Raw genomic sequence first — 27,314 nt, forward strand, 5'->3', positions numbered from 1 at the left:
CTTTCAAGGGGAGAAAGTCCCCGTTGGGGCTCGCGTGCTCCCCGCCCAGCAGGGCCTGGGTCTCTTCCCTCCCCGGACCCACCCCTCGCCCAGCGCAGCGGGTAGGAAGCTGCCCATCAGCAGAACGGGGGCGGGGCGGAGAGGCTGGCGCAAGCCCGCCGCGAGGCTTCTCCGGACGGAACCCCAAAGAACTGGAGCGGGTCGGATTCGGTGGAGCGCCCCCGCCCACCACCGCTCCCGCTTCTGAAGCGGCCAGCCTCTCTCCCCGCCATCCCCCGGGGCGGCTGCAGACGGCAGGCCCCGCCCCTTCTCTCAAAGCTGCACGCGCCGCCTCGCCTGTGGAGTCGACGCGAGGTAGATGTCCGGCTTCAGCCAATCCCACTCTGAGCTGTCAAACCAATCGGCGCAAAGTGTTCCCGGGGCGCCTGGGACATATAGTGCCAAGCTTTGGAAACTGCAGAGCTTTCTTGTTCAAGAGGAACTACAAGTCCCAGGAAGCAGTGCGCTGAGGGAGAAAAGCGTCAGCGCCATCTGGTCACGTGGGCATATAAAAAAAATTGCAACCACGGCTATACTCCGTGTTTCTTTTGTCTTTGTCTACAGGCGACGAGGGTAGTGGTCGCTTTTGTGATGAGAAGGTGAAAGACTGATGAAAGGTGAAAGGTGATGAGAAGAAGAAAGAAGAATATGGTCGCTTTTCTGATGAGGTGCTGCATAGATATAGCTGGATATATACTGGGTGACGGACGCGGGTGGCGCTGTGGGTAAAACCTCAGTGCCTAGGACTTGCCGATCGCATGGTCGGCGGTTCGAATCCCCGCGGCGGGGTGAGCTCCCGTCTTTCGATCCCAGCTCCTGCCCACCTAGCAGTTCGAAAGCACCCTTAAAGTGCAAGTAGATAAATAGGTACCGCTTTATAGCGGGAAGGTAAACGGCGTTCCGTGTGCCGCTCTGGTGCAGGCTCACCAGAGCAGCAACGTCACACTGGCCACGTGACCCAGAAGTGTCTGCGGACGGCGCCGGCTCCCGGCCTCTAGAGTGAGATGAGCGCACAACCCTAGAGTCTGACAAGACTGGCCCGTACGGGCAGGGGTACCTTTACCTTTATACTGGGTGACTAGCTTTTCTTAAAGATCCTGCTCCATTAATGGTAAACGGCTGCATAGTAACGAAGCATCTTCAGAAAGTGAATGTTGGCTATGCATGTACTTTCGTTAGGTCCATTTTTACTGGATTATAACCCATGTTGGCCCTGCTCAGAGACGACCTATAGAAATTAATGGATATGACTAACTTGCATCCATTATTTTCAGCGGCTCTCCTCCAATGTTTCTTTTAATATGAAGTTTATAAGCATTATAAATAAATCAAATTGGGCCTCTTGTAATTTTATCTCTGTGTCAATTCTTTGTGTTTTGGACTCCTAGAAGAGTAGGATTGTTTTTCATTTTTTAGAAAAGCAATAGTCGCTCAGTTCCTTTCAGTCTGTGAAGTTAAAGATACAGTACCTTGGTTTACGAACTTAATCAATTCTGGAAGTCCATTCTTAAACCAAAACTGTTCTTAAACCGAAGCACACTTTCCCTAATGAGGCCTCCCGCCATCGGTGCCCTTCCACCGTTTGGCTTCCGTTATTAGACCGAGGTAAAGTTCTCAAACCAAGACACTATTTCTGGTTTTGCAGAGTTTGTAAACCAAATCATTTTTAAACCAGACTGTTCTTAAACCGAGGTACCACTGTACTTCCTTTCACTTCTTTTGTATAGGGTCATTGAATTAATTGAATACAGTAGCCAATTAGTCATTATTTTGTAACAAGGAAGGCAAATATTAAGTTTGTTGTTGTTTAGTCGTTTAGTCGTGTCCGACTCTTCGTGACCTCATGGACCAGAGCACGCCAGGCACTTCTGTCTTCCACTGCCTCCCGCAGTTTGGTCAGACTCATGTTTGTAGCTTCGATAACACCGTCCAACCATCTTGTCCTCTGTCGTCCCCTTCTCCTTGTGCCCTCCATCTTTCCCAACATCAGGGTCTTTTCCAGGGAGTCTTCTCTTCTCATGAGGTGGCCAAAGTATTGGAGTCTCAGCTTCAGGATCTGTCCTTCCAGTGAGCACTCAGAGCTGATTTCCTTCAGAATGGATCGGTTTGATCTTCTTGCAGTCCATGGGACTCTCAAGAGTCTCCTCCAGCACCATAATTCAAAAGCATCAATTCTTCGGCGATCAGCCTTCTTTATGGTCCAGCTCTTACTTCCATACATCACTACTGGGAAAACCATGGCTTTAACTATACGGACCTTTGTTTTTTAAATAATCTTTATTGCTTTTAAAACTTACAAGAAAAGAAAAACAAAAAGAAAATAGGCGAGAGAAAAAGACAAAATAAAGCAGAGGAGAGAAAAAAAGAGAGAGCAGAGAAAAAACAATACAATACAATAAACAATACAAAACACAACCTTAACACACTAAACAAAACAAAACAAAAGAGCAACAATTTAAAAACATATACCATACCATTTCATTACTCTATCTTTCATTCCCTTATTTCATCGACCTCCTCTCACCTCCCTTTTTGTATTCCACTTCTATTACTTATTTCAGCAATTCCTTTCCATCTTTCTCTATTTTTATCATTAGGAATATCTTAACATATTTTGTACCTTATTTTCCATTAATACTGAAATACTTATTTATACCTAACTCCTTATAACATTTCTGCTAAAGCCATAAAGTTTCAATCCAACAATTTTCTAACACTCATTAAATTTACAATATTTCTATATATAAACTTTAAACTTTCCCAATCTTCTACCACCATCTCTTCTCCCTGGTCTTGGATTCTGCCAGTCATTTCCGTCCATTCCATATAGTTCATCAACCTGGAGATCTTCTGTCCGAGGCTCTTAAATCTTTTCCAAGTCCCTTCTGCAGTTTTCTTCATATTCTTTGATGCTGAGGGTGCTGAAGTGCAGGTCTTGGGGGGGCCCCGACCCAACCATGCCCCCATTCCCTCTCGACAGACCAACCAACTCTCCACATCTAAAACCAGTGTCCATACAATATCTCAAATCATGTTTCAAGACTCCTCCAGATCCAACGGCCCCCACAACTCCAGTCACCTCCTGACCCAGATTCAGGACCCAAAGGTCAGTAAATCTCTGCATAGAAGAGTCTATCCAACCTTCCTTCTTCAATCCAAGCAGGGCTCCAATCTTCAAATTCTGAGTTTTTCTATATTCATTCATAAAAGGCCTCCACTTATAGTCCTCAGTTTGCCTCTGTAAGACTGGGGCTTCCACTTGTGTTATTTTAGGTTTAACAACACCAACATTCTCCTTCGTCTTCTCCCCAGTTTGTCCTGTCAAGGTAGGTTCCTGTGTCAAATTCTGAACAATTTCTGTATTAATGGTCACTTTTTGTTCCAAATTAATCACTTTTTGTCCCAAGTTCTCAAGTTTGGTATTCATAGCGTCCGTCTTCTTGTGGAGCTGTTCCAACGAATAGCTTATCTTACATAATACAGTCAATAAGGCTCCTTCTGTCAACATTCTTAAAGTCCAAGGTCAGTCTCTATTTCACACAGGTCTTATCTTGCAACTGGAAAAACCCCAGCTCCACTCTTGTAACAGTTTCAAAAGCTCCCTCTAGAGGGAAACAGTCTCCACTTGTATCAATCCTTTCAAACACAATTTAAACTATAAAGTTAGTTTCTTTTCCTACTTTTTAAACGCAGATGAGTACAATGGAAACAATATCTTTCTTTCTTTCTTTTTTTTTCTTCACATGTGCATAACACTTTTATTCTGCTTTCACCACAATGGGGAAAGTGAAAAGAGCATGTCAGGATAAGCCTTCTGCTCCTCCCTTGGCAGAGAACATCAGTCTTTCACATTCTGTCTGCATCTTCATCTGCTATTCCACATAGCAGCACCACGTAATTAGAACCCAGTAGTCTTATTAGGAGCGATGGCAGATGAGTATTCTACAGTAGCAATCCAGACATCTAAAGCAGCAGTTGGTTTCTGGAACTGGGTTGGGTCATAACACTAGACCCCCACCCATGAATTCCATGCGCTCGGGTGGCTCAATAAAAGCTAGCCAATCAGAGGCGTGAGTTGGCAGCAGCCCCATTGATTGGCATTTGTAAACCGCCAAGGCCAACCCTAAAAGGTTGCCAATTAGGTACACCAGGCCCTGCAGGAACTTCTGGTTTGAACTCTCAAGTAATTTGAAGGTGGCAGAGATGGACATGAGTGCTTGGATGGGCCTCCAGGCCATCATACAGACCATCATAGTGGGGAAGATGGAGATTGTGTTGCCTGCCATGTACATGATAAATAAGTTCATAGGGATTTGCTTCAGGGGGCCCAGAGCGATATCCCAACAGCGCTTTTCTACTAGGATGCGATCCGTTTCCTGGACGCTTGTGTCTGGCACCTGCTTGTCTGAGTAGCCGATGGGATAGAGGGTGTCTCCCTGGCCACCGCTCCGGTCACTCCCGCCTCTGCTCCCACTGCCTGGACCACTCAACTCAATGGCCCATTTGAAACGCCGTCCGTGGTTGGTAACTAGCCCCCCAGGAGTGCTCATCACTGCCTTTGACGTCCTCGCTGCCTCTTCGGAAACGCTCTCGCCCCGCTGCCTCTATTTTTTTTTTAATTATATTTATTAAAGTTTCACAAGAAAAGGATCACATTAATAAATAAAAAAAAGAAAAAAAATTAACAATAAAAAGAAAAATACACAATACAAAATACAAAAGGAAAAAAGAAAAAACAGTTAAAAACAATTCCGTCTTTTCATCACTTCTTTTACATTTACTTGTTTCCCGGACCTCCTCATACCTCCCTCTTTTGTGTTCCAATTCAGTTTGTTAGTCCAGCAATTTCTTTCCCTCCTTTTTAATCCTGATCTTTAATCTTAATATATTATAACATCAAATTTTTACCTATTAAAAACCAATTTTTCCATTCTTTTAACCATTACTGCTAGAAACCGCTTAACTTCAATCCGTCATCATTCTAACATTCATTAATTTTACAATATTTCTGTAAGTAGTCTTTAAATTTCTTCCAATCTTCTTCCACCGACTCTTCTCCCTGGTCTCGGATTCTGCCAGTCATTTCCGCCAATTCCATATAGTCCATCATTTTCATCTGCCATTCCTCCAGTGTGGGTAGATCTTGTGTCTTCCAATGCTTTGCAATAAGTATTCTTGCTGCTGTTGTAGCATACATAAAGAAAGTTCTGTCCTTCTTTAACACCGATTGGTCGACTATGCCCAGGAGAAAGGCCTCTGGTTTCTTCAAGAAGGTATATTTAAATACCTTTTTTAATTCATTAGAAATAATCTCCCAGAAAACCTTAATCCTTGGGCACGTCCACCAAAGGTGAAAGAATGTACCTTCAGTTTCTTTACATTTCCAACATTTATTATCGGGCAAATGGTAGATTTTTGCAAGCTTGACTGGGGTTATGTACCACCTGTATATCATTTTCATAATATTCTCTCTTAGGGAATTACATGCCGTAAACTTCATACCTGTGGTCCATAACTGTTCCCAGTCAGCAAACATAATATTATGTCCAACATCTTGTGCCCATTTAATCATAGCAGATTTCATCGTTTCATCCTGAGTATTCCATTTCAGCAGCAAGTTATACATTCTTGACGGAAACAATATATTTCTCTTATTTAGCTAGCTGTCAAAAAAGTCGCTCTTTCTGGCAGCCCGTTTCCAGGTTTGGAGCAGTGGTAATTTGGTTTTTCACTCTCTCCTGCAGGTTAATGGGTTAAACATATTAAGTTTTAAACTGGGAGTGAGAGCTTGTGGAACCAAATTAATGAAAGGGGAATACAGTCGGGGGGGGGGGGAGGAGGGAGTCCTAGAAAGAAGATAACGAAAGTAAGGCTCTAAATGTATTCTATCTTTTCTTTTCTGTTATATTTCTATATTATTGGAAACTCTAATAAATATGATTTAAAAAAAAAAAAAATAAGCCATTCTAAGCAATACCACGAATAAACCCTTCTTAACATAATGGGGGCTTATTTCAAAGTAAACCTGTTAGAACTGAGCTGTAAGTGCTTCTGAGTTGCAGTTTTATAAAACCCTTAAACTAAGATACCTGTGTCATGCAAAACAGCTCATAGTAGAAAGCTGGTTAAAATTCAAATATGCCATAGTTACGGTAAGTGTGTTCTAAACTGTCTTGAAGGTTAAAGTGTTTGCAATTGCCTTTGCTTCTACAGTTGTGTAATCGGATCTTTGATATAATCCTCTTCCACCATGGTATAACTTCAAAAGAACTGAAATAATTATCCACAACATCTCTGACAAGCTGAAACTAAAATTCAGCAAAACTCGGTCATCGTAACATTTTCTAACCTGTTCATTTTAGCTCTTCTGCTTAGAGCCAAGCATTCCTGGCAAACAACCATTTGAATACTTAATTCCTGTTATGACTGAAATTTTAATGGCATTTATGACTTGCTTTTCTTATATTCCTTGTGAACTAATGCTAAGAAGAAAAACATGCTATATTATTACAGTGGTACCTCAGGTTAAGAACTTAATTCATTCTGGAGGTCCGTTCTTAACCTGAAGCTGTTCTTAACCTGAGGTACCACTTTAGCTAATAGGGCTTCCTGCTGCCGCTGCGCAATTTCTGTTCTCATCCTGAAGCAAAGTTCTAAACCCAAGGTACTGTTTCTGGGTTAGCGGAGTCTGTAACCTGAAGTGTCTGTAACCCGAGGTACCACTGTATACATCTATATGCAGGATTCACCTACCCAGTCACATCAATGGAAGTCCTACACAAGGACTTCATCTTGCGTAATGGACCTCCCCCCCCCTTCCCCAGTGCCGTCTGCAATGGGCCTTGGGGGCAAGGGCATAGCCAAGAGAGGGCAGCTGCCCCCCATCAAGTAAAACAAAAGAAATACTTAACTAACTGACCAATCACGTTGGTTCTGCCCCCTTAACATGACATGCTTTTGGGGGGTGTCAGGAGAACCCCTAGAACAGCTTATGGGGGGGAGGATAAGGGGGTCATTCTCTCAGGCAAGCTGGAATGCTTGTGCTGACAGAACAATCAGAAGAGTACAATGTTGAATTCCTCCCAATATGAGCAACAGTAATTAAATGTATGCCGTTTGATCTTACGCAGTGTTAGGCACACATAAAACCATTAGGTTTTCAGTGTCTTCTCAAAAGTGAACAACCCTGGGTTTAAGATGGTCACTTTTGAAAACTTACTATAATATATGCAAAGGGCAAATTTTTTTTACTTCATTTCTGCTTCCTCATATGAATGTTCTAAATCAATTGCTACTCTAAACAAGCTCTCAACAGGATTATTGTGGTTAATATAAAGTTATGTTAAAATGATTTAGATGGCTGTTTTGTGCTTGTGCGAACAGTCAGTTATTGGAGTTGGGATTTAATGTGACACAGTGGAGGCTTTTTTGTATGCCTCCCTTATGTCAAGCTGGGGGCTGGGAGAGTGGAGAATAGCACCAAAATACATAATTTTTCCCAGCTTAATCATCGTAGCAGGAGGAATTTTCAAAGAAACCATCAAAATAGTATGTGCAGATGTTCAGCCAACTGTTTTCTCAGTTCTGGATGGAAAACAAGGGGGGTTGGGAAGTAGGTTCATGTTCCAAACTGGCCTTTTTAAACAGTCTCTTGCCAGTCATATTGGCTTCAGGACAACAGTTAGAAGAGCAGAGAGTTTCCCAATATTGCTGCCCATATTGTAGCTATTAGGATGAATTTATTTTGGAAAGCGGTCAGAAACTGAATGATTCATAACACTGAAGGCTGAAATGTGGACAAACATATGTGGATAAATGTGCACATTCCAGTAAACCACCTTGGAGGATTTACAACCGTTTGCCTGAATGCAGGGCACAGTAGCAGTTCTCAAACCATTTTAAAAGTAAGTAATGCTATTAAACGCGGGTGGCGCTGTGGTCTAAATCAGAGCCTAGGGCTTGCTGATCAGAACGTTGGCGGTTCAAATTCCCACGACGGGGTGAGCTCCTGTTGCTCGGTCCCAGCTCCTGCCAACCTAGCAGCTCGAAAGCACGTCAAAGTGAAAGTACAGTGGTACCTCGGGTTAAGTACTTAATTCGTTCTGCAGCTCTGTTCTTAACCTGAAACTGTTCTTAACCTGAAGCACCACTTTAGCCTATAGGGCCTCCTGCTGCCGCCGCGCCGCCGGAGTACGATTTCTGTTCTCATCCTGAAGCAAAGTTCTTAACCCAAGGTACTATTTCTGGGTTAGCGGAGACTGTAACCTGAAGTGTATGTAACCTGAAGCATATGTAATGCGAGGTACCACTGTAGATAAATAGGTACTGCTCTGGCGGGAAGGTAAACGGCATTTCCGTGCACTGCTCTGTTTTGCCAACAGCGGCTTTTTCATGCTGGTCACATGACCCGGAAGCTGTACGCCGGCTCCCTCGGCCAGTAAAGCGAGATGAGTGCCGCAACCCCAGAGTCGTCCGTGACTGGACCTAACGGTCAGAGATCCCTTTACCTTTACCTTAATCCTATTAAAAGTTAACTTCTCTGAAGCCAGAGAGTAGACTACTCAGAACAACATTTTTAATTCTAGAACTCAGTTCTTTCTGGCAAACTGTGAGCCACAGTTGTTCAGCAACTTTCCCAACTAGACAATGAATCAACTCGTTTGAGAAAGATTTCAACTTTGCATTTTTAAAATCTGCAGGCCATAAGAAAAAAAAGTGAACCTTTAAAAAAAATTAATTTGAGGTATTAATGTAAGTGGATAACACTATGTCATATCAACTTTCTGTATGCTATACTTGCAGACATATACATATCTATATGTATCAAAATATTATGTATAATGCAAATGTGGTTTTAACTCTAAAATAATATGTAGATATATATACTTTCCAATACTTCTGCTTTGTATTATGCAGGCCTGTTGCTGATTTGGTGTTTGAAGTTGGCATGCAGTTAACATGAGCTAAGCATCTGACTGCTATAAATGGGAGGTCTCGTTCATTAAAACATCTTCGTGTTTCCTGCACTAACACTACAGCAATAATATCAACTGCTGAAAATCAACTATCATTGACAAAAATAGAGACTAAGGCCATAGACCTATGTTGACTTACTTGGGAGTAAGTCTTGTTGGACAGGTATTTGAGTAAACAATGCAGTCTTAAGCTGCAAACAATGAACACCAAACTCAGACTAGTTATTACTTCACAATATCTTTTTATCACTACTCTGCAGGTGAGGGCTTAGATACCATCTTATCAGTTGATCCATTCTGCCACAGTGTAGGAAATGGAATTTCCTCCCTTTTAGTATTAGACAGTATTATCTTTCGGGTGCCTACTGAAGACCTTCCTCTTTCAACAAACCTTTTGAGACCTTTCCCAGTCTGCATCTGCATTGGAGTTGTTTTTAAGGTGTTTTGCCACTTGTTTGCCACCCTGGGCTATTTTCGGGAGAGTGGAATGTAAAATAAATATTATAAATCGGGCAGTAATAAACACTTTGTGTATATGGTCAGTGTTGTGAAAAGCTGCATCCCAGTCGCCTACACTGTGGCTGGTGGAGGGTTAGCCACTCCCCGCCCCCGGGCAGGGCCGTTGCGCCTTTAATAAGTAAAAATTCCAAAAGTATTGCTAAAATCCGCCATATACCACGGCGGACCATCGGTCCATCTAGCTCAGTATTGCGCCGCTTCAGGGTCTCAGCGTGGGGCTGAGCCCTACCTGGAGATGATGTGGACTGAACGTAGGGCCTCCGATGCTTTACCATTGACATACACCCCCTTCCCGCACAGGAAAAAGCGCAGCAAAAGCAAACCAGAATGTGCATGTCCATTGTCTATCCACCAAACCAGTAATTCAGCTAATGCATCCCATCGTGAGACAAACGCACTCTCCCTTGCATTGCATGGAGTGTCAGCGCAAGAGCAGCACAAACAACCTCCTCCTCCCGCCCTGAGCCAAGGAAAGCACTTCGGCGGGCGAGGCAGGAGGGCGGACAGTTTCCCTAATCCAGGGGGAGCCGCTAAGTGACCTGGGAGGAGGCGGGGCCAATAATCCGGGTCACGGAGCGAGGGCGTGGAATCCCCGAGGGCGGGAGGGGAAGCGGGCGGCTTGAAAAACGGCCCCGGCGAAGAAGGGCGCTCTGGGAAGTGAGCCGCCTTTTATGGTTAGCTGTGGTCTACCCGAAGCCGGGAAGCAGAAGGCGAGCGGCATAACTGGGGCTGGGTCGTAGCGCGAGCTCAGCTGGTGCTTGCAGCTCGGGTGAATCCGGGTAAGGTGTGTACGCGGGGGGGGGGGGGGAGGGAGAGGGTCGTCGTCTCTTCACCTGCTGAGTTTCTGCTGGTTGCTTCCTTCCCTCCCCCCCCGTTTTCACCTGGCTCAGGCTCCTCGTTCCGCCCGCGTCCTCTTTGTGACCGTGGCCCAAATGGGAGACCCACAGACCCCTTCCTTTACCACCCAGCCCTCGCCCAAGGGCCCCACCCTGCAGTAACTTCCAGCGCCTCGGAAGAGTCCGTAAAGAGTGTCCTGCCTGGGTTTTTCCAGCCCACCCTCCCCCAGGAGAGGCGAGAGCAATCCTGGCCACAGACCCCCCCCAACAGTTCGCTTCCAAGCCCACTCTGGCGAGCCAGGAAGAAGATGCAGGCGAGCGAAGAACACTAAACCTGCAGCTGTTTTTATGGGAGGGGAAGGAGGAGGGAGCCGACATTGTTGTTGTTATTATTATTATTATTATTATTATTATTTTATTACCACCCCCGGGCGGACACAAAAGAGGGGTTTGATGGCGGTGAAGGGGGCATCCCTGAGATATTCGCTGTATTTGGCTGCAATCTTGCACCCACACATGCCTCGTTCAATTCATGGCGGCTTGCTTCTGAGAAAACACGTGTAGGCTTGCTTTTTAAGGCCTTTAAAACACGCTCCTCCAGGACTTAATCGTTTCACTTTAAAATGAGGGAGAGGTGCTGGAGCTCACCAGCCATGGCTTCAATTCAGCTCAGGTGTGGATGCAGGGATAGGTGACAAAGTACAAGAGTGTTCCTTAAGTAGCTTGCAAAATGATCTGTCCAATAAAAGGATGTTTTTTCCTTTCAAAAACATGTTGAAAGATCTCTCTGACTTAAGTGTCTCAATCCAAATATAAAAATTATTTCACCCCCAGTTGTCAGCCTGAAACAGAAGGATTTATTACAGCTACTGGCTGAAATTCTTTCCATCTGCCCCTTGCATAAATACTGGGATTACAAGGCCTATTTAATATTTGTACCAATGTGAAACAGTTTAGGCTTCTTTGCAACACTGCTTCACCCAGTGAAAACATTTGGACAGAACCTGTCCAAATGAGCATTGTTTTTGCGTGTAATATTGTCTCCAAGTTTGTTTTTTTGATTTTCCATAGTTACATACATGCTACTGCTAGCTGAAATTGGGTTTTAATGGTTTTCTTAATAAATGATTACGGTACTTTGTGCAAATAAAGCTGTGTGCTCCTACACTCTTGGTAATATACTTATTACTTGTTGAACACCTAAGCATTGGTCATTTTACATAATATGTAGGAAGATGGGCCCTGCTGATGGTGAGGATACTATGAACCAGTTTAGTTTTCGTAAGAATGAACAAGATTGGGGTGGGAGACTTTGGTTAGCTATGGTGAACAATTATGTAAGTATTGTACAAAGGCTAATTTCACTTGAACAAAAAATCATTTGGAAGAAAAAAGTTGCCAGTAATGAAGGATGAAGGGACAATGCTGGAAAGAGCAAAAGTACACATGATTTTTCCAGACCAATTGTTTGAGAGATTATTGTATAGAATCATAGAATTTTAGAGATGGATGGGACCCCAAGAGTTATCTAGTTCAACCCCCTGCTATGCATTAAAAATCTGCAGCTAAGTGGAATGCAAACAGTGCAATCACATCACAAAGTGTAGAGCAGGCTAATATATTTTGTGCCATTTTCTGTTGCAAGTTTGTGGGAAATCATCCAGACTTGATGTAGCCTCAGTCTTGTTAATAAAAAATGTAATCTGTCTTCTCTTCCTTTCTGAGTAAATGTCTTAAATAAATACAAATAGCTGAGGAAAAAAATGTCATTCTGTTTATACTTCAAAATAAGAATCACACAACATAATGACTTTTCTGTCTCGGCAGGTGAGTGGAAGTCTGGAGTCTAGACCCCCTATAATGGAGGTAAGTAATGTGATGTTAGCAGCCAAAGAAACTAGCCCATTCTAAAGCAGTCCCTAAAGAGGCAAAAATGTTTGAGCAGGTTTTTTAAGTTAGGGAAAATAGTTTTCAGCATAGTATTACTGCAGATTCTTCTCTTTTTTTATGAATCTGTCAGCTACATTAATCTTTCTGTTTAATTTCCAAATAATCACTGGGAAACTTAATGCTTCTTAGCATTAGGGGTCTGAGGGAACCCTCTCTCAAGCAGCATGAGAGAATGAACATAGAACTACAAAGGAATCTAACCTAAATTTACATCATTCCACAGAATTAGGCAAAATAGCTTTATGGGTTTATTTTTAATGGTTCTGACTTTATATTTTAACCTTCTATGGGAGCATGGAAACAAACGTCTGTGAAGGAAAGTTTTGCCACGGTGAACTAGTTACTCTCAAAGTCATTGCTCTCATTCTTATTCCCACCAATAGATGTTCGAGTCAGGTTCATGCATGAAGAGGAAAGTAGCCTACTAAACAAAGATAAAATGTACATTCCTTGCTCTATCCACCACTTCCATGTAGCATGTTGCCCAGAAGGAAAAACGACCCTGGGTGAAAAAGATTCCTCAGCATAGTGGAAGGTGCCTGAATTAACACTTTAACATAACTGTAAATGACACTGTATATCTTTTCTGCAGTCTCTAGATTCTGAGTCAAAGAACAGCTACATAGGAAGTTTTCTTCAGCCTCCAGGTAACATATACTCCACATTTGCAAACATCAGATCAAAGGAGGCAACAGCTATGGCAAAAGACACTCCTGCACCAAACAACCAAGGTAAAACACAAAGTTTTGTAATATGACACATGAGTAATGTGACATTTAGTCAGCAAATATTCTTGGCCTGTGCTGAATGTGTTTTGGAATGTGCTACTGGTTTAGAACTTGTCTGAGATTTGAGATCCAAGAAAAATAGCTAGAAAGACAACGTTGGCTTGAGTAACGTAACTTCTAGTGAACAGGCTGTCTTTGGTATTTGTTCGGGGTGACACTTCTCCCAGGTGCAGCTAGGCAGTGTGTGGGGCTACTCAGATTTCAGCTACAGAGTAAAGGGAAGCTGGCTGGGGGAAAATATGTGCACTTCTTTTTCAATTTGCTGAGGCTTCATAGGTGGCCTTGTCTGGCAAGCTACATAGCTCAATTCAGACCTCAGACCTCTAAGTAATCGTTTAGAACTTCAACCGTAATTTAATCCTCCAAATATGAAGGCAAACCATGGTTTTGAGCTGCTGCTGTGCTTCTATTTGATGTCTGTTCAATGACATTCTAGTCTCTAAGTGCAGTGGCTTCAAGAGGACAAATGATTTGTCAATTTTTTCATCACACCAAACGATGATTTTGGATCCTGATTTGCCAGCTAATCACAAACTAGTTTGTTGATCCATATATATACTGTATATCTAAAAGTTTTGGGATTAGCACAAATGGCTGATTCATTAACTGGATTTCATTTACCGGCTTTGCCTACATAGGTAAATTTGGGCCATGTTCCTGGCCTTTTATTTTTAGCTTTTTTAGTAGTCAAAACAAAAGAATCAGAGCTTCTGAAACACAACAAAAGAAACACAACCAGTAAACATCACTGGGGAAAAATTTGTCACAAATGAATATAATGCAAAAGAAATATATTATACTACAGTATTATGCTGCAATAGCTGTACGCACATGTGGAGACTTGATAAGTACTGCATGTACTTCATGTTCTCTATCTTCAAGAGTGAGAGTTTAATTTGGCATAACCTGAAGCGCATTCAAAATGACTTCTCTATTTGCCATAGTCTGTTTTCTGTCTGTTTTTGGCATGGAACCATTTATTTCATGCCCAAGTATTTATTTACACAGCACATAGTTAAACTATGGCACTCACTTCCACAGGAGGCAGTGATGGTCACCAATGCAGATGTCTTGAAAAGAGGATTGGATATATTCATGCAGGAGAGGGTTGTCAGTGGCTACTAGGCATGATGGCTGTGCTCTGCCTCCACAGTTGGAGGCAGCAATGCTTCTGAACACCAGTTGCTGGAAACCAGAGGAGGGGAGAGTGATCTTTTGCTTGAATCCTGCTTGAAAGTTTCCCACAGGCATCTCATTAGCCACCGAGAATAGGATGCCTTTGGCCTGATCCACCAGCCTCTTCTTATGTCCTTACATTCTTATTTATTTTGTTAAAGAGAAATGTAACTTTTGGTGTTGGACTATGCAGCACGTACCTATTTAATGTTTTACTTACTTTGTCCTTGGAATATTTCATTATCTTAAACTTGGTTGGTTTTTTTGAGTAAAGCAAACATGAGTGGGGGCAGGGAGACAAAAAGAATAGCAAATATCTTTGTTCTGCCTTGGAAATGCAAATCTTCAATAGAAGTCTGAAATTCAAGAGTGAGGGCGCCTGCCAGCTCTGCTGAAAGAGAGTTGCACAGCATGGGACCAGCAACACTCAATGCCAGGTGTCTAGTTAGACGAGTTAGGCCTCAGTAACTAACAGCTCTCCTCCTGATGGCCTCCGTGATTGGTCTGGTAGTCGTGGGACTACCAGAACACATTGCAGTCGTGGGACTACATAGAACACATTGCAGTAATCCATTCCCAAGGTTACCAGTGAACGGGCAACAGCTGTAGAGTTCTCCAACACCACTTTTGACAGTTCAGTGAGGAATCTGTCTCTTTGGCCCTGTAGCAGATGCAGACCCTCGTAGCATGTTCCGGAGCAGAGAGGTATCCTGGCAAATGGATTGCAAATGTTACAGGCCATAGCAAACCCCCTTGCCAGCCCATTAAACCCATGCTGGTGCTGCACCAAGTTCCCAGATGTGAACAGCTGAGTCAGATCGACTCCACTCAGCTTGCCCACCTAGGTCTTGGTAACGTTCCAGTCCCTGGCTAGGAGCAGGAAATTACTGCTAGGTAGCTGTAGTGAACCTCTTTATTCTGTCATTCTTAGTATATGGTCTTGTTCATCTGAGTAGAAGAACAGCTTTCTTCTAGTGGAGCAGGATACACAACTTTATACCAAGAAAAATAAGGATGTGTGATTAGGGCATTTTGCAGCTATCAGCAGAGAATGGGCAGTAATATTTTGTAGGTTTGTGTATGCATGTGTGTCAAATTATGCCTTCTATGATCCACCTGCTCCAATCTGAGTGGTGGTTACATTGAACCAGAAGCAGTAAGAGAAGATGAGAGAAACCTTCATATTTTTGGTGCCTTACTGGCTTTCTAACCATAGCACCTAAATGACAGAAAGTGGATCTTTAAACAAGTCTAAGTTTCTATCATCTAAGCAAAATATATAGCAATGTAATATCACTGATGTTGCAGGTTGATGCATAACTGATGTTCACATTAAAGTAGCTTCTTTGCTTTATTGTTATTAAAGCAGAGATGTGTCATTAACAATTAAGTTACCTTTTTACCAGCTCTAGTGGCAGCCCTTAAAACTCTTCAGGAAAAGATCCGCCGTCTTGAATTAGAGAGGTCACAGGCTGAAGAGAACCTGAATTGCTTGTCCAGAGAAGCTGCCCAGTATAAAAAGGCCTTTCAGCATGACTCCAATGAGAAGGATATAACTCACCAGGGAATGATGCAAGAAAAGAAAGGTACCTCCTATTACCACTGATGACAGCCTTACCATTCACATCTATTATATCTTAATCTCAAATGAGCACTCATGTTGTTGTTTGATTGTTCAATTAATGTTTAATCAGGATATGTAGTAAATAGGTCTATCACATGATTTAAATATTTAAATATTTTGTTCTAGCAGATCTGCCTTTTAACTGCTTTACTAATTGTTTAAATAAAAATGCATATTGCACTTTGGCGATATTGTAGAAGTGTGTGATCATTTGCAATTTTTAAAAAGCAGAAACTGCTGCTTATTAAACTATTTTCATTTAAATTCCCTTATGCATGGGTGGAGAACTTGTGACCTCCAGATGTTGCTGGACTTCAATTCCTGTGATCCCTTGGCTGGGATTGATGTTTCTATTTCTGATGTTTTAATCTTTTTTTTTTTTTTTAAATTGTAGATTGTTTGCTTCTTTCTTTAAGCTACTTTGAGACATATAGTGAGAGGCAGGGTACAAAGTCCTTAAATATACAAACATAATTTCTTTTAAGAATTGTGCAGGCTTTAGGCAAGCCATAAGAATACTTATCAGTTTTCTTGCAGGAATACTTTCATGAGACTCTCTGAAAATAACCAGAGCGCTTCATGTATCTCTACTGTTGATAACCTAATAAAATGAGAGGACAGTAATGGGATTGGGTCATTAGTGAAAGCAAGCAAGTTCATTTCAACAGCATCATTATATTGCAAATTAGAGCATAAATCTGTAAAATCAAATAAGACATAATTATTACTCTCTTTCCCTCCCCCTGCATTCCTCCCCTTCAGATGTGAGCATGCAGTTAAGGGCAGCACAGTCTCGCTGCTCTTTGCTGGAGAAACAACTAGATTACATGAGAAAAATGATGGTCAATGCAGAGTTGGAAAAGAAACTGGTTCTAGAACAGCAGGTGCACATGTTTAATATATCATATTCTTGCCCTTTGTTTCTCCTTCCTCTGTATCTGAGAGGCTTTGCTCAAACCTTGTTGGTGTGGTCTCTTGTTAGATCTTGCTTATCTGTCACCTTCATAGACAGTCTTGGAAGACACTGAGAAATTTGTGGTTGTGAAAAATTGGTTGACCAAGCATAAGGTGCACATATATCGGTTTACATGCATTTTTTGTCTGAAGTAATTTTAAGATGTATTTTAATTAATGTCTGTTTTTATGCTTACTGTGTTATTTTTATGATGTTAGCTGCTCTGAGCCTGGCCTCGGCTGGGGAGGGCGGGATGCAAATAAAAATTTATTACTATTATTACTATTATTATATGCTTTGTTTATCAGAAGAATAGAATAGAAATCACACAACTACAATGTATGGTGGCTTCCATAGATGCCTGTGTTTTTAGCAATAAGTCACCTTTGGCTAAATTTAACAACAACAACAACAACAACAACATTATTTATATGCATCTGACTGGGTTGCCGCAGCCAACCTGGTTGAAGCTGTTTTCACCAACACTTTGAATTGTGCTCAGAAATGTATTGGGAGCCAGGATAGGTCCTTTAGAACCAGTGTTATATGGTCCCTGCAGCTGCTCCCAGTCACCATTCTAGTTACCGCATTCTAGACTGTAATTTCCGAGTCACCTTCAAATGTAGAGTGCATTGCAATAGTCTGCAGATGACAAATATTACCTCCCACCTCCCTGAAAGCTGCTGAATAGTGTGTAAATAAAAATGAAAATAGCCATCCAACTATTCTTATATGGATTTTTTAATACTAGGGTTTCTTTTAAAAATAAACTGAGATTTCACGAACCTTTTTCTAGGAGATCTGTTGCCTGTAAATGGGAAATGTCTCATAATTGTTTCCCATTTACTGAGGCCAAAAAATGCCTCAGTACAATCCCTGTTGAAGCTGCGTGTGTGTGTGTGTGTGTGTGTGTGTGTGTGTGTGTTTCACTGAAAGACATCAGTAAACCCAAGATTTTCCCCCTGCTATATTCTTTCCCTAGATGCAAACTTGCAATATTGAAAGTTGGCATTTCTGTTCCTTAGCTAGATTTAATGCACCTTGGTGTTACATGCAACTAGTAAATGTGCAGTGAACTATGGATAGCAGATAAGGATACACATTTCCATCCATGTTCCAAGGTGTATTCCCTTTTTTGTGCTGTGCACTTGGATACCTGCAGCCTAATGCATGCATGTTTACAAACTTAGTCCACCTCCACCTCAGTCCATATGCACCTATACATAGTGATATCCAGTGCCAGCTGTCATATACAGAAAGCAGATGCCTGGATCTTCCCTTTGTTTCCATGTGCAGCAAGATCCTGTGCAAATCTGTATGCATTTGCAGTTCTTGTCTGTAGGCCTCCTAAACTCATGCCTGTAGCACTTGCTGCATCATAATTCCATCTTCTGTGGCATTGAATTTGATAATCTGAAAGCGGTAAACCATTTGAGCAAAGCTTGCTATCAGTTGCCAAACCACTATCTTGTGCATATTTTTCAGATGCAGCTCCAGAAGGAAAAAGACCAGAATCAGCTGGAGCTATGTGCAAAACTTGACAAGCTTGAAATTCTAGAAAAAGAATGCTGGAGACTTACTAGCACTCAGAAGACTGCAGAAGTAAGTAAATACAATAACATCATTAAATGGCTAACCTAATAACATTTAACATTTGTGAGCCTAGCAGCAAAACTGCAGTTCTGGATCTGGGCATTCCTGTGGCAAAGGGAGATAGTGGCAGAAGTGGGAGGGCTGCTGTTACCTATAAATGCCACACTTCTACATTTGGTGGGCAGAGCTGTTTGTTTTTGTCGTATTTTTGTATTTTGGACCTACTAGTGGTTAATATGGTCCCCTTATGTTTTGTGCTGCTTTAAAATGTGGATTTTTATGGTGATTTCTGTCTTTATTTCGGATGTTTTTATTGTGATGTAAACCATTCACATATTTCTTTGAAATATGGAGTGGTATACAAATTACCCAAACAAATAAATATTTTGCGTTTGCTTTTCTTTCCTCAGCCTTGTTTCCTTTAATGGAAAGCTTTGGCTCACTTTCAGTGTTCTCGCCCTTAAAATGATAACTGTTGAGTTCATTTATTGTATGTGGTCCCTTCCCTGCCTCCCTCTCTCTCTCAAAGGACAAGATCAGACACCTGGAACAGAAGCTTCTGGAAGAGCAACACCAGCGCAAACTAATTCAAGATAAAGCTGCGCAGGTAGGAAGATGAGTATTTTTACAGTGATAAAACAGGAGGTTCGGCAGGCAGCCTTATGCTGCAGTTCTGCTTTAACCAGCAGTGATCCTGAATACAAACCGTGACACACAAGTATGTTTTGCTATCTATATCTGCATTAGTTTGGATCTAGTGACTTTATCCTAAATGTGATTGCAGGAAATGCCATTTCCTTACCCCTGCCCCCTTTTGCTTTTGAAGAAGGACAATACCATGAGAATAGAAAGCTACCAGAAATACATTGTGCCTTTTAGTTGGGCTAATAGCCTGACCCATCAAGGGAAATTCAGCCCATCAACAAAGTATCATTTCTGAACTTGCTATTCTTGTTGCCTATCTGTGACTACAAAAAAGGTCTCTGTTTAACCAGTTGGAGAGCACACCATAAATCTGTAATTCACATGGTCTTGGTAAATTGTGCAGGCTTGGTCTAATAAAAATAATAGTTCTAACATATTAGCAAAGGTAGATTAATGTGTTTTAGAGAAAGGTGGTCCTGTTCCTTGCTAAGCAAGAAGTTTGTGCTTAATAAGTAGCTTTACCTAAGAGACTTATTAGCCCCAAATCCTGATGTATAAGATGACCTCTAAGCGGTTGAATGTAGAACTAAATAAAAACATATATAATACACTTGGCAGATAGACAGTACTGCATTCCCTCCAATGGTGGGCAGAGCCAGAACTGACGATGGGCAGAGGCAATAGTGTTCTGAATAAACTGATCCAGACTTGACTGTCTAGATTCAGTTTCTGCCATACCTGTTTCAGATTATAGATGCATAGAATGGTTTCAAATTCTGTTCAGATCTACTCTGAAGTAAGCTCCGCTGTGTTTGATGGTGTTGCAGACATACATACTGTATATAGTTTTTGTGTGTGTGTGTTGCCTTTCCATAGTTCAAACTATACTCAAGGCAGCTTACAACATGAAAACAATACATAAGTACAACATAACAAAAGTAGTCATACACAATCAAACATCAAAAAATGGACAACCAAAATGAATAATTTTTGAATAAGATCTAAAATATTCAAAAAATGTTACCAATAACAGCAACAACTTTTCCCGCCCCAACAAAAAATCCAAAACAATACCTCAGTCCAAAAGTTTGTACCTGGAATCAGTCAGGGCTCTACCAGGCCAAATGGAAAACAGGCCTGCAAGCCAGGGAGCAGATCTTACAGCATTCACAACCAAGATGGTAACACTCAAATTAGTATATAGATGAATTTCTTCAGTACAACAGACCAATACAACTACTATTCTGAAATTAAGTAATTATTCCCTGGCTTTAGTGTACTGCACAGCCACTTATATAGCAGGATCCTACTAATTTGTTATTTGATAGCTGGATGGGGAAACTAGTTCTTCTTAGGTTTCACAATTAGGAGAAAACCTTAGAACAACAATTTACTATCATCAAATAAAATTCTGTCCCTTCCAATTGTTCTGAAATTAAGTGGATCTGGAGTAAAGTATTTTTTAAAAACAAGTAGGAAAGAAAATGGAAAAGAAGAGACTCTGATGTTATGGAAGAATGGGGCAACTTCAGGTGACACCAGGGGCTACATAAAATGAGGCTGGAAGTCATTTATGATATAAAGGAATAGTTTTACTGTTTTACTAGTACATCCTGATAGAAGTAAGCCCTATGTTCTGACCAGATGCTGCTAATGAGTTTAGGCAAGAGTTTTGTTCCATGCCAACATAGGGTATAGTTTTTAACCCATTAAGCAGATGGCCTTTTTGAGAGCAATCATTATTCACTGTAGGGGTGTTAAACTGCTCAGATGGGTCTTACAAACTGTTAAAGCTACTTATCCATTGGTCACTTATGTCACACTGAAGAGAGGGATCACTATCTCAGTGAACATCATTGGCATCTGTTGAGAGCGATTCGTTATCTTTGGACCCAGCTGTTTTCTCTCTCTAGCTTTGGACTGAGATACTACTCTGTCCATTTAACAAGACATGGTTGTATTTTTTTACTGCAGCTCCAAACGGGACTTGAGATGAATAGAATTCTTATGTGTTCACTTTCACCTCAAAAAGAAGCAAATAAAAAAAGCAGAAAGAAGAAAGCCATAAAGGTAATGAAATGAAATAAAAGGGAAAAAGTTAGGTCTCTCAGCTATGTATTGAATACCAAGAAGAAACTAATACCAAGAAGAAGCTAGTCAAGTGGTGTATTTCTGTTGTGTTCTCTGTTGTGTCTTGTGAGCCCTTGAGCTAGTTAGAACCAGTGGGGCTTCCAAACCCAACTTGCAGCTTCTCCTCCTCGCCCTGTCACCTGTATAATTAGGTTTGGGGGGAAATCTATTGACACCAATAGGTATTTTCCAAGTCAAAAAGCAGCATGAAGCAATAACAAAAAATGTGCTCACATACAAACTGCAGTTAGGTTTGGAAGAAGCCTTCTGTTGTCTTCAGTGGCTTTTTTTGAAGCTTAATGGTGAGATTGACATTAAAAGGGTGCACAGGGGGGTGAATGGATGTGTGTGCGGCATCCTCAGAAAAGGCTTCAGGTGTGACATGGTGCTACAGAGGGAGGAAGAACTGACAAGAGGCAGCTTGCACAAGTGGATTTAAGATCTCTTCTGTATTTTAACACACAACTATTACTTTAACTGTACAGCAAGTTTGTCTTCTGAGCATTTTTCATATTTTGCCAAGTCTCAAGACAGCTTAACATCCTATTGCTTATTCTGAACATTAGAGATGCTGATAACGCAGGAAGTCTTGTCTTAGTACCAATGCAGCTTCAGCAAGCTATAATAATACTTCTTAAAATTGCATTTAGCAGCATGCTCCTACACAGTTGTTCTAGCCATTTAAAAGGTTGCTTGGGACACTATAGAAAAGCAATCTGGTGTCAAAATCGACACATGATACAATTGCAAGTTTAGGACACTACTTCTGCTTCTTGAAATAAAGGAATAATTCTAGTTTTTATACTTCTCAGAAACCTTCTGGTTTGAGGAAAGCATGCGGCTCACAGCCATACCTACCAGCTGGGACACTACCTTTTGTTGCTGGGAAGGTAAGCGACGTATCATCATCACCATTGAGAATTTGTTTTAAATTACCGTTTGTTTAATGAGGCTTTCTTATGTGCTGCTTTCCCCACAAGTCTGCTAGCTCAAGTCACTCAGTTGTTGCAAATGTTCAAAGCGTCTTGCATATGATGAAATACCGTAGTCAGAGTGCAGCTTCACAACGCCCAGAAGGAGGTGAAAAGAGGACTGGCACGAGCAGACCTTCATCTTGCTCCACATCTTCCTCTGCTACTGAGCATCTTTCAGATCTTCTCTTGATTATGCAAGATGAACTGGGACAAATGAACTTGTAAGTACTCATTTTCATTTATCCATTTGAATACAAAAAAACCTGTAGGCTTGGGGCAAATTGTTTTGTAAGTTGAGAAGAAACTATTTGGGCACTTTTGCAAGTGGTGCTAGGAATAATTTTAAACCCCCATTTTTCATGTGGATATTGTTGATGGCATCCGTCTGTCTCAAGAGACAATGGAGTGCACCTCTGGGAGTGAAATCTAACTGCTGTGTTAGCAGCACCAAAGTGACCTTCCTAGCGTACAACCCTGGGCTCTGTGTTTATGGAGGTCCTGGACTGCTCAGGTGACAATACCTCCCTCTTGGCCTTGCTGATGTGGTCAATAGGAAAGCAGAGAAAAATGTTTGACATCAGCTTGGCCACAGGAGTTGCTGAAAGGAGGTATACAAGGCACTATCAAGCCATCTTAAGGACTCCACTCCAGATTTGTGTAGGGTTTACTCCTTAGCCTTTTCTTCTCCTGAAGATATCCTGCAAGGCAGCAGAGGTTTAGGACCAGAGTTTTCCTTTTCCTAAATGGGTTACCTTCCCAAGTCATCAAGCCTCATGTTAGTATAGTAGAATAAGTTACTGTAACAGCAGTGCAGCATGACAAAGTGCTATTCAAAAGTAATATATGATAGGGCAGGTGCGATGGTGCTGTTAAAAGAAAAAAAGAGGTGTGCCTAACACAGCTCTTTAGATTCTAGTTCTACTGTTTTTAGTATCACTTGTGAAAACACCCTAAGACTTTAGTGACAAGTCACAGAAAGCAATGAAGCATTTAAAAGGTAGAAAATGCATTGCCTGCAGTGCAAACCCCTTGTGGGCTTAAGCCTTCTGTTTTGCAACTTGCCATTTATGGTAATTTACCCATCTTCTACAAGCAGCTGAGGACTTATTTTAGGCTCTAAACCATAATTGCAAGAATTTGTGTCTATAGAAGCCTTTGAGCCGCAAGACTCTAATGCGGTGTTTTGTTAACTGCCAACTTCTTATTGTGATAGAAGTCAAAACACATTTAGTCCTAGTAGGGTGCATGATAGCATATCCAGTTATTGCAGCTCTAGTCTAAACAGCATATCTTCTGGTCTTTAATACATTTGCTTCTCATTGTAGCATTTGGAGCTCCAGTAACTTCAAAATAATACTTTTTCACTCTTTTATCGAGCCAAGCCCTAGATAGTCCATTTAGAGCTTGTTTGTAACTCTGTTGCTAAAGCAACATCTGCGTAGAAAACAGGACTATAGCAATATGAAATTTTTATGCTACACAGAGAAGTACCGTATTTTTCTCTCTATAACAGAAAAGGAAGGGGAAATGTCTGTGCGTGTTATTGAGCGAATGTGTGGTCCCTGGAGCCGAATGGCGCGAGTGGAGGCAAAAATCAGGCAAAAATCAAATCGTGTCTTCGAGAAGGGAAACCTGAAAAGAGGAAGCGGCTGCTTTCCTGCATTCTGCCTCAGGGTCTTACTGCCCACCCCCCTCTGTTTCGTTGCTGTGTTTGCTCAAACGGAACAAAGAGCAGGAAAAGCCCCTCCCCTCCAGGCAAGCAGAGGGGAAAGCAGAGCGTCCTTCCTTCTAATTCCTCTCCATGCTCCGGAGGGAACAATGTTTGTGAAGGGAAGAGAGATTACAGGTTCAGCTTAAAATTCTGATTTGACTTCTTGCTTTTGTTTTTGAGGACACACAGCATTCAAATATGCTTTCTTCCGTTTAAAAGGATGAAATCCTTAAACAGTGTTTTGCCTGTAAATTCATGCGATCTGGAAGATTACAGTGTCTGTACCTCTTAAGGGATGGCAAAGCTTAGGTTTCGCTGCTAAATAGTTCTTAATGCAGTTAAAATGCTTTCTTCTGTCAAGGCAATTAAAAAATAAATAAATATATCAGGCAGCTGGAAAACATGCAGGTGGGAGAGAGAGAGCGCGAGCTGGCTGGCTTGGGTGGGTGGGTGGGGGGAAACTTTTGCCTTCCTTTCCTCCCTCCCGTTATACCCCTCTCCTGCATTCTTAGCCAGCTGCTTCTCTGCACACCCCTCTCGTGCTCCTTGTCCCTTCTGTGTTTTTCCTTCCCTCCCCACTTAAAATGTGGTTACAAAGCATGGATCCACATGGATCCTCAGGATCTTTGCATTGGGTCACCCCAAATTCACCATCAGATCACATAGCATGTCCATGGCTACAGCCTGCCCCCCCAAAATCACGCACCCACTGTTGCCTGGGGCTGCAATGGTACAAAAACGTGGTTACAAAGCATGGATCCACAGGGATTCTCAGGATTTTTGCATTGGGTCACCCCAAATTCACCATCAGATCACATGTCTGTGGCCACAGCATGAAGCACAAAAATGATACATCCACTGTTTCATTCAGAATGTTTTTCCCCTTGTTTTCCTCCTCTAAAAACAATGTGCGTGTTATGGTCAGGTGCGTGTTATAGAGCGAAAAATACGGTAGCTTATTTTCTGATGATAATGTGTTAAGGACAGTGTGACACTGCTTCAAACATAGATACTGTACTTCCTGGAAAGAGAAGTATTCCCTAATAGTACTTATGTTGTCACTGTGCATAGTCAATCATCATACGTTGGAGGACATGCTGAAATACAATAGAAGTGGTGGATTGGATTGTGTCTAAAATGACTATTGAGAGTTTGTCTTCCAACAGTGAACATCAAGAACTCCTAAAGCAGATACAAGAAACACAAAACCAGGAGGTTCGGGAAGACCTAGAACGTGAACTTGATTGTCTTGTGAAACAGATGGAATCTAAAGGAGAGCAGATATCGAAACTGAGAAAGCACCAAGAAAATGTAAGCAAACCGTCCTGAAGTCAGGAAAAGGGATTGTTGACAGTGTAGGCAGTGCAAAAAATAACTAGTATTTTCAGAAAGACAGTGCCTATATTCTATGAGTCTTGCAGAAACAATGCGTAATAGGTGGTGTGGTTATATAAAATAAATTTGCTAAGGCTTATATGGGTGTATTAGATTTTGAATGAGACAAGCAAACTAGATGTTGTGTAGGAGACATATGAACTGTCTCCTAAAAGGTTATGAAAGAGTGGGTGGATCTTGATTTTACTGTTTTATCTTTTAAAAACCACTTTCAGGATTTATTTATTTTTTACAATCAAGCAGGGTATAAATTTTATGAAATGAATAAATCAATTTATGTGTGAGAGGATGGGTCTTTCTTTCTGAAAAATCAGTCTGTAAGCCTGCAATCAGGATTTGCCATTTGTCTGCTCAGAATCACAACACATACCCAGATGTTTTCTCACCGGTAGGCAAGGGATGTCCTCGTATCTTTTTTTCATTCTCAGTGTCCAAATTCATTGGATGAGAAAGAAACAAGCAGCTCTGCTTCTTCTCCCCATCCTCCACCATTCCTCTTCTCCATGGGGGCCTCCCATGATTGCTTTTCATTAAAAAGAGCTAACCATTAGAAAACTGTTTACACATCTCCTGTGCAGCATCTGGTTTTGTGTGTGTTAAATTGAGGAATGTTTTTTATAAAACTAGATGCTAATACATGAATATGTTGTCCCTTCTAGACTATAACTGGTCTTAGGGATTAAATAGACGTCTTCACCTTCTCTGTTACTGGGTTGTAACATGACTCATTGATAACTGTATTTACATTATGAGTTGAAAATTATGCCGCCACCATGATGTAATATTTTTGTGTATTGCATATTACCATATGCTTGCAAGGAAGTGTGAAGTATATCTATGCTTTCTAGTATTTTCATTCTTCCCTTTGTTCTAACCAGCCACTGCAAGCAAATTCCGTAACTGCAGAAAAACAAATGTCCTTGCTTGGCCTTCCTGTATCATAAACAAATATATCTGGAAAAGTACTCAATGTATACTATCCGTCTTGGTGGGGAGAGCTGTGTGGTGTAGGCACTGCCTTACAGGGTCCTTTGTGCCAAAAAGTGCATGTTTCTTTGTACATTAGATATATTATAGAATTGTTCTCTTCTTAGGTTTACAGACTGAGGCAAAAGGCTAAAAAACTGAAACAAAAAGCAGCCAATTCAGCATCAAGACCTAATGGATTAAAAGGAGCAAAAGAGACTGCAGCCGCTTCAAGAGCCAGTGTGAATAGTGCCTGTCCTATGAATAAAAGCACAAGTTCTCTCCAGCTATTAAAAAATGCTCAGAAGCTTCAATCAGTATTGAAGAAAGATGATATTGTGTGGGAACCTTAGTTCTCAAAATTGGCTTATAGATAAATGCCCATTGGGAGCTGATTTTATTATCTTGGCTTGAACAAATCTTTTCATTAATGTGCCCTTAAATTCTGCAGCTTAGTTTTGGAATAAATATTTTTTCTTATTTCTATCTTGACTTTTAATTTTACCTTTAAAATTATAATTGTAATTGTTCTAATGAAGTGTTCATTTTTATTAAAAACAATAACAACAACCTACCAGCCTATATAGAATAAATACCACTGGTATTTGTACAGTACTGAGGGGAGTACTGAATCATCCATGAGCAAAAATTAGCATTTGGCTTCTAAATGACTATCTATGCTTATTTATTCATTTATTTAAAACATTTACAGCCTGCCTTTTGATATTTTCCACTGAGATTTAATCTATAGTTTTAAGCCACATCACTGCTTATCTGACCATTATTCTTAGTATCCATATGACTGAGGCCTCTTTAACAGCAATCTAAAGAGCTTTCACTCATTTACCATATTTTTGGCTCTATAAGACTCACTTTTTCCCTCCTAAAAAGTAAGGGGAAATGTATGTGCGTCTTATGGAGTGAATGCAGGCTACGCAGCTATCCCAGAAGCCAGAACAGCAAGAGGGATCGCTGCTTTCGCTGCATAGTGATCCCTCTTGTTGTTCTGGCTTCTGAGATTCAGAATATTTTTTTTCT

General features: G+C 41.3%; 1 protein-coding gene and 1 pseudogene across 4 annotated transcripts; one reads left to right on the top strand and one right to left on the bottom strand.

Annotated features, from left to right (window-relative positions):
• The first annotated feature begins 259 nt into the window (after positions 1–259).
• On the top strand, positions 260–26,760 carry CEP57L1 (centrosomal protein 57 like 1). 3 transcript variants are annotated; one of them, XM_080998830.1, is made up of 13 exons: positions 260–354; positions 604–707; positions 12,197–12,235; positions 12,912–13,050; positions 15,690–15,869; positions 16,670–16,791; positions 18,348–18,464; positions 18,985–19,062; positions 21,075–21,170; positions 22,043–22,120; positions 22,211–22,425; positions 25,082–25,226; positions 26,405–26,760. In XM_080998830.1, the coding sequence occupies exons 3-13, from the start codon at positions 12,230–12,232 to the stop codon at positions 26,627–26,629; spliced, it is 1,401 nt and encodes a 466-aa protein (XP_080854956.1). In that variant the 5' UTR covers positions 260–354; positions 604–707; positions 12,197–12,229; the 3' UTR covers positions 26,630–26,760. The 3 variants fall into 3 exon arrangements, with proteins under 3 accessions (XP_080854956.1, XP_080854955.1, XP_080854954.1); XM_080998829.1 differs by lacking the exons at positions 260–354; positions 604–707 and adding an exon at positions 10,101–10,317; XM_080998828.1 differs by lacking the exons at positions 260–354; positions 604–707 and adding an exon at positions 10,101–10,312.
• LOC308474272 (ER membrane protein complex subunit 4 pseudogene) lies at positions 3,784–4,641 on the bottom strand (annotated as a pseudogene). The gene has a single exon. The product of its transcript is annotated as an ER membrane protein complex subunit 4 pseudogene (transcript).
• Positions 26,761–27,314: the final 554 nt, after the last annotated feature.

This window comes from Podarcis pityusensis (assembly GCF_964106645.2).
Source record: "Podarcis pityusensis genome assembly, chromosome: 3".
Classification (NCBI taxonomy): Eukaryota; Metazoa; Chordata; class Lepidosauria; order Squamata; family Lacertidae; genus Podarcis; species Podarcis pityusensis.

Bases quoted from the DNA above. Each gene is read 5' to 3' on its own strand.
- CEP57L1 (XM_080998830.1), top strand. The intron at 15,870-16,669 runs GTACCTCCTATT...CCTCCCCTTCAG, and splicing joins AATGATGCAAGAAAAGAAAG to ATGTGAGCATGCAGTTAAGG. The intron at 22,426-25,081 runs GTAAGTACTCAT...GTCTTCCAACAG, and splicing joins GAACTGGGACAAATGAACTT to TGAACATCAAGAACTCCTAA.